Source organism: Polypterus senegalus, chromosome 5 (assembly GCF_016835505.1).
Source record: "Polypterus senegalus isolate Bchr_013 chromosome 5, ASM1683550v1, whole genome shotgun sequence".
NCBI lineage: Eukaryota > Metazoa > Chordata > Cladistia > Polypteriformes > Polypteridae > Polypterus > Polypterus senegalus.
In genome coordinates this window covers 34,708,024-34,714,023 of record NC_053158.1, presented here as the reverse complement: position 1 = coordinate 34,714,023, position 6,000 = coordinate 34,708,024, and the positions used below count along the sequence as shown (strand labels likewise).

Here is a 6,000-nt window from a genome sequence, read left to right as displayed (position 1 = left end):
CAAATGACAGCCCATTTAGGCTCTGAAAGCATGAGAGAAAAAGATTCTCAGGTCTGATGAGGCGGAAATTGAACTGTTTGGGCAGAAGTCCAAGCACTATATCTAGTAAAGACCAGGCATTGCTTATCACCAGCCTAATACCATCCCTAAGGTGAAGCATTGTGGTGGAAACATCATCCTATAGGATGTTTCTTAATGGCCAGAACAGGAAGACTTGAGGGAAGAATGAATACAGCTAAATACAGAGGTCCTTAAACAAAACCTGCTCCAGAGTGCACATGACTTCAGACTGGAGAGATGGTTCAGGTTTCAGCATGATAATGACCTGAAGCATACAGCCAAGAAAACCCTGGTGTGGATGGGGAACAAGTCTCTGAGTGTCCTTGAGTGGCACAGACTTTAATCCTGTAGAAAATCTGCAGAGAGACCTGATGATGCAGTTTACAGATACTTTACATCCAAAATAATGGAGGTTGGGATAAGCTGGCCAGGTTCAGGTGTGCAAACCTTGCTGTGGCTTACCCAAGGAATTGCTTCCAAAAGAGCTTCTACAAAAGCATTGAATTAAGTGTCTAAATACTCATATGAGTCAGATTTCACTTTGTGATTTTAACATATTTGGAAATCTTTCTGAAAACATTTTTTCACTCTGTCATTATGGTTAAATGAGTGTAGATTTATGGTCAAAATGGTCAGTGTATCCATTTAAAACACAATAAAATGTGCAGAAGGTGAAGGGTCTGAATAATTTTGAATCCCCTGTATGTCAATTTTAAATATGGTACAGGGATGTAATGTCATACTGATATTAGATCAAGGAGTGGGGTTCCCTGTCGGTTTTCTGTTGACGCCAAGTGCTTGGCCACATCTATTAGGGTTGACAAAATGCCATCTTCCAAAAACTTTGCCACCTTAGACAACCACCTACTGTAGTTCGCCTATATGACAGAGCTGTCTTTGGTCACTTTGTGACAAAAAATTCAGTGTAACTGAGAGTTTTAGGTTTGCTCATTAACCCCAAATAAAATAAAAGACCGTTTGTTCAGGTTCAACATTGTTTGGTGTGTCTTATTTCCTTCGATGGCTTCGTTCTCCTCCGCTTAGCTGCTCACATCTATGTGGATCTTAAGTGACGCCGCAGGACTGCTCATTGCTGCAGTATTAGGTTTTTCTTGACCTGACTGTCTTATAAGGTAGTCTCATTATTCTCAACTGCAGGATTTACGGTTTGTTCATATAATTATTTTATTTTTTTTGAAAATGTCAGGTATACGGTTTTCACAAAAATGGCGTCTTTTGTTTCCATCTCTTCTAACCATGATCGTAAAAATCAAAGTATGATTGGGTTGTATGTTGGATAGTCCGTACTTTAGTAGAAAAAGCTGACATTTTTCCTCTTTTTAAGCATTCCATTCTCAGATAAGTTAAGGCCGCTTTGGTTGCACGACCTCAGGGTGTGCACCCAAGTCACCCTGCTGGTTGATCCAGCCATGCCTCTAGCATCTAATGATCTTTTCCAAGCGTGAGGTGTGGACTGTTCTTTTCTACTTGTAAGGCATGTTGTGACGGCAGAAAACGAAAAGTATAGTATATATGGGTGCGAAGACTTTTGTCACAAAGCACTGCATATCGAGATTCATTGGTTGATACTAACTAAAATGGTGCCAACTGAAGACACATGCAAAAGCGGCTACCGGGAGAGCGGCACGTTTGACCATACGTGTGTGTCTTGCCGTTTTTCAAGTTGGTAGAGAAAAGACGGCATCTTCCTACCGCTTCTCACCTGGCTGTCTGGTCAGGAAGTGACGCATTCGGTGCATTTGCTCCAGTAGATGTTGGGGTCGGCGAGACAGCTGCGAGTGAGGAGACTGACAGCTCCGAGAAGCGCCCTGGCAGCGCAGCTGCACCCCGCACAGCAGACAGGATGTTCGGCTACCGCTACGTTACGCGGCAACAGCTGGCCGGCTTCGACCAATACAAGGTAAACGAACAGTCGCCCGAGGGTGTTATTCTGAGGAGCTGGGGAGTATATAACGGCAGCTTTCGCAAGCGGGGCAGGGGGGCGGAGAAGATGAGTAATTCACTACGTGCATAGGTCGCGGATTTACGCTTGTTTTTGGAGGTGTGAGAGGTGGGCAGCAAAGCCTTTTGCCCCCCACCCACCCCAAACCCCAATACAGGTGTCCCCAGTGCACACCCGTTGATACATAATACATAGGCGCAGATAGCGCAGCAGCGGGCAGCAAAACAAAGCCTAGTAGCCCTTTGTGTTTTGCTCCTCCCGGGTTATTGGAGTGCACTTGTCTCCCTTCTCTGTTTGTTTCAGTGTACAGTCTTCTTTTTCTTCCTTTTAGAGGATTTCTTGGGCGCGGTAGCCATGGCGCTGAAGGCGACGAGTTGCACGAAGCGGTATCGAGGCGCTCCAGCTTGGTCCGCTCAACGAGTGGCGCGCGCTGGAAAGCCGAGCTGCGGCCGCGGTGACAGGAGAGGCGCGCGCGACAGCTGAGAGTCCATTGGCACAGAAGTCGTCCGTTCGAACTTTAGCGGGCCGCCGACTGGAGCTGGCAAGCAAATATTCGTTTTCCAGGGCATAGAAAGGGATTGATCAGACCGTTCTTTGTGGGTCAGCATGCCACCAAGTAATTAGAAAACAAAACACGCACGGAAAGCTCGAAAAACGACGTCCTCAACGACAAGGCAGCCCCGCGGAGCACTGAAGTTAAAGCAAGGCAAGTGCAACAAACGGCCGGGTCTTTAATGACCTTTCCGGACACACACGTTCATTGTCATTTCTCATCTGCTTTTATTGGAAACTGGATAGATAGGTTGGGACGCCCGCTGCATGAAGGTTTGGCTGCCTGAAAGAGGCGTCATTGAGACGCCAGTTACTTTAAACGACATAGTGGCGAGATTTCATCCTAGAGCGAGGTGCCATTAGATTAAGTTGTTGTCAAAAAACGAAAGTCATTGAGGAAAATACACTTGTGCGGTCACGACTCAGGCAGGCTGTCCTGCACAATTTGACATTTTGTAGTGTAGGATGTAGTAATGAAAAGAAAAGCGGGCAAGACGGGCAGAATTTCGGCATGTGCCTTTCATTTGTTGTGAAACTGTAAAAGGAAGAAAGAAACAAACAGGTTACATACACTCATATTCTAAAGTTTGGACATACACAGAATTTTTCATGTTTTTGATGGAAATTATTATTTTTTAATGAAGATACAATTAAAATGATTTTACAAATAACAGCAAAGGCATTACTGGTGTTGCTAATGGGTGTTGCGACTTGAAATTACATATTTTTTTCATTTATTATTCAGATAATACTGTAAAATCCCATTATCAGCAGCATACTGATTTTTAATTCATTACTCAGATATGACTGCAAACCACCATTATCAGCAGCAGTTCCTTCAGTGTTCAAATGGTAAACTCTATTAGCTTATCCTTAATTAAGTCATTTTAAAGTCTCATTGGTTATTATGGATGTAATTGTGTTAGCACGACTGAAACCTGTTATTCTGTTCACTAGGGTTGCAAGGTAGTTGCGTTCCTAAAGTTCAGTTCTGGGTTCAAAAATGTGTTTTTTAAATTTTTATTTTTTTTTTGCATAATGAATGTTATTCATAGTGCAGATTGCCAAGAAACTCAAGATTTCATACAAAGGTGTTTATTACCATCTTGAGAGAAGAGGACAAAGTGGATTTAACCAGGGCAGAACAACGAGGGGGAGGCCCAGATGCACGACTCCATAAAGAGAATAAAGAGAAGAGAATCTGTAGTGTGAGAAAGAAATGCCTTTGAGCTCCTCAGTTGGCTTTGTCCTGAAATACACATCAAAGACCAGAGTCATCTGCAACAGAGAAAAGAGCGATGCTGACCATAATAAGCTTTTCCGGTCATGTTCTGTCCAGTATTCTTTTGTCCATTTTAATCTTTCCTTTTTAATTGCCAATTCCAGATAAAACCTTTACTGTACTTTGAAACACTGCATCTAAGGGCAGAATACCTGAGTGAGTCATCTATTCACTGTTGCAGATGACTCTGGTATGTGGTGTGTATTTAAGGAAAAAGCCAACTGAGGACACAAGGCATTTGTTTCTCACACTAAAGACTCTTGTCCCCTTATGCATTTATGCATCTGGGCATTCCCCTTTTTATTCTGTTCTGGTTAGATCCAGTTCACCATCTTCTGTCAATGCCATAGACACCTTTGTATAAAATTTACTGTTTCTTGTCAAGTCTGTCCCATGCAATAAACTTCATTCTGCAAAAAAAAAAGAAAAAAAAGAAGCTGTTGAGATGGCATTTCGACCATTTTTGAACCCGGAAACGAACTTTAGGAATGCCCGTGCCTAATGTGATTACAAAGGTTTCTTTAATAACCAATTAGCATTTAAAATGACTTATTAAGGGCAGACAAAGGGAGTTGGGCATTAGGGCAATGCAGGAATGGCTGCTAAAAATGGGGTGTTTGGGCTGCATTTTTAAATTAAGTTGATGGCATCGTGATAACAAGGTATGAATTTCTATCAAAATTGTGGACATTTCTGGGTGATTACAAACGTTTGACATGTATTGTAAGTAGAATGGAATGGTGGGAAGCTAGGGATATGAAAGGAGTGAAAGATGGAAGTAGGCATGAAATTGCAATTAGAAAAGATGAAGACAGACATTTAAAAGCTAGTTGATCATTAAAGCCAGGGGAAGGGTTTTGGTTCAAGACTGAAAATATGTTTAGCTGCTTCCCCTTTTCTTTGTAGTGTGTTTTTGAAACCATGTAAGAGAACACAGACAGATACAAATGTGGCTATGATCAAGGGATGTGAAATGTTATATTTCATTTTTTTAAATTAATATTTATAATCAATAAAACTTACCAGTCACATTACTAGTTACACAGTCACCAGTTAGTTTCCAGTATAGCCCTGAGAATAGCCTGAATTAATGGAGACCTGACTTCAGTGGTGAAAGAACAGTATGGTACAGAGATTATGGCGTCTGCCAGTGTGACCAAAAGGTATTGCAGATTAGATGGTGGAGAATTTCTGCTCCCTGTACGTTATTTAATTGAGATCTGGCAACTTCAGAAGTCAACTGTCTATCCATCCGTCCTTTTTTTTTAACACGCTTATCCACAGCAGTGTTGCAGGAAAGTTTCAACTTACCAAGCATCGTGCACAAGGTAAGAGTAATGGAGAGGGTGCTACACACTGTCCAGTTTAACAGTGCTAATCCACATAACCTTCATGTCTTTGGACTGTGGGAGGAAACCAGCACACTTGGAGGAAACACGCATGGATACGGGGAGACCATGAAAACTCCACACAGGGGGCTGCTTGTTGCAAGGAAGTAGCGCAACTACAGTGCCACTGTGCCACCAGATGTCAAGTAGTTACACTGAATTTACCATCATTTTCCTTAAACCATTCTAAGAATTTATAACCTTGTGATGAGAATGAAGAGGGAAGAGTGTGCTACTGTCATATTTTTGAATGTATTAACTGATCTAAATCTTGTTGCATAACAGATTTAATTGAATTGTTCTTTTTACACAACAAATAACTAATGTAGAATTCATAGAGTTCCATTAAGTAACCAGAGAAAAGCAATCAGGCACAAGAAGAACACACAGACTACATGTGGATTGGAAAAAAACTAATTCTCTTGGAGCTGTGAGGCAGCAGGGTTTACTAAAGCAGCACTAGGCTGCCCTAAATGAAACCTTTTGTAAACTTTATTTTGTGCATCATGAAAAAAAATGTCTTTCAGTGTGAATTCTAAAGTATTTAATTAATTTTGTTATTTGTTTCTTAAACATTTAAATATTAACAACACATACATTTGAAACTATTAGGTTAATACAGTTCTCTCGGTTACTGTTTGCATTTTCCTTCCAGAAAACACAAGCATGCTGTTATTTACCTCAGTTATAAAATGTATGTCAAGTTTTTCAGTTTGAGTCACAAGGAGTTGAGATTTTCAACTGACATCAAAGGT

At 41.4% G+C, this 6,000-nt stretch overlaps 1 protein-coding gene across 4 annotated transcripts in view; it reads left to right on the top strand.

The window, feature by feature from the left end:
- The first annotated feature begins 1,071 nt into the window (after positions 1-1,071).
- LOC120530202 (ethanolaminephosphotransferase 1-like) overlaps positions 1,072-6,000 on the top strand; it is a 66,831-nt gene continuing 61,902 nt past the window's right edge. For all 4 annotated transcript variants that reach the window (XR_005633919.1, XM_039754487.1, XM_039754485.1 and 1 more), the window contains exon 1: positions 1,072-1,981. Coding sequence is in view for 3 of the 4 variants with exons in the window: in XM_039754487.1 (XP_039610421.1) it covers positions 1,925-1,981 (57 nt within the window). In the remaining variant the exon portion in view is untranslated. The remainder of the gene's footprint in view (positions 1,982-6,000) is intronic.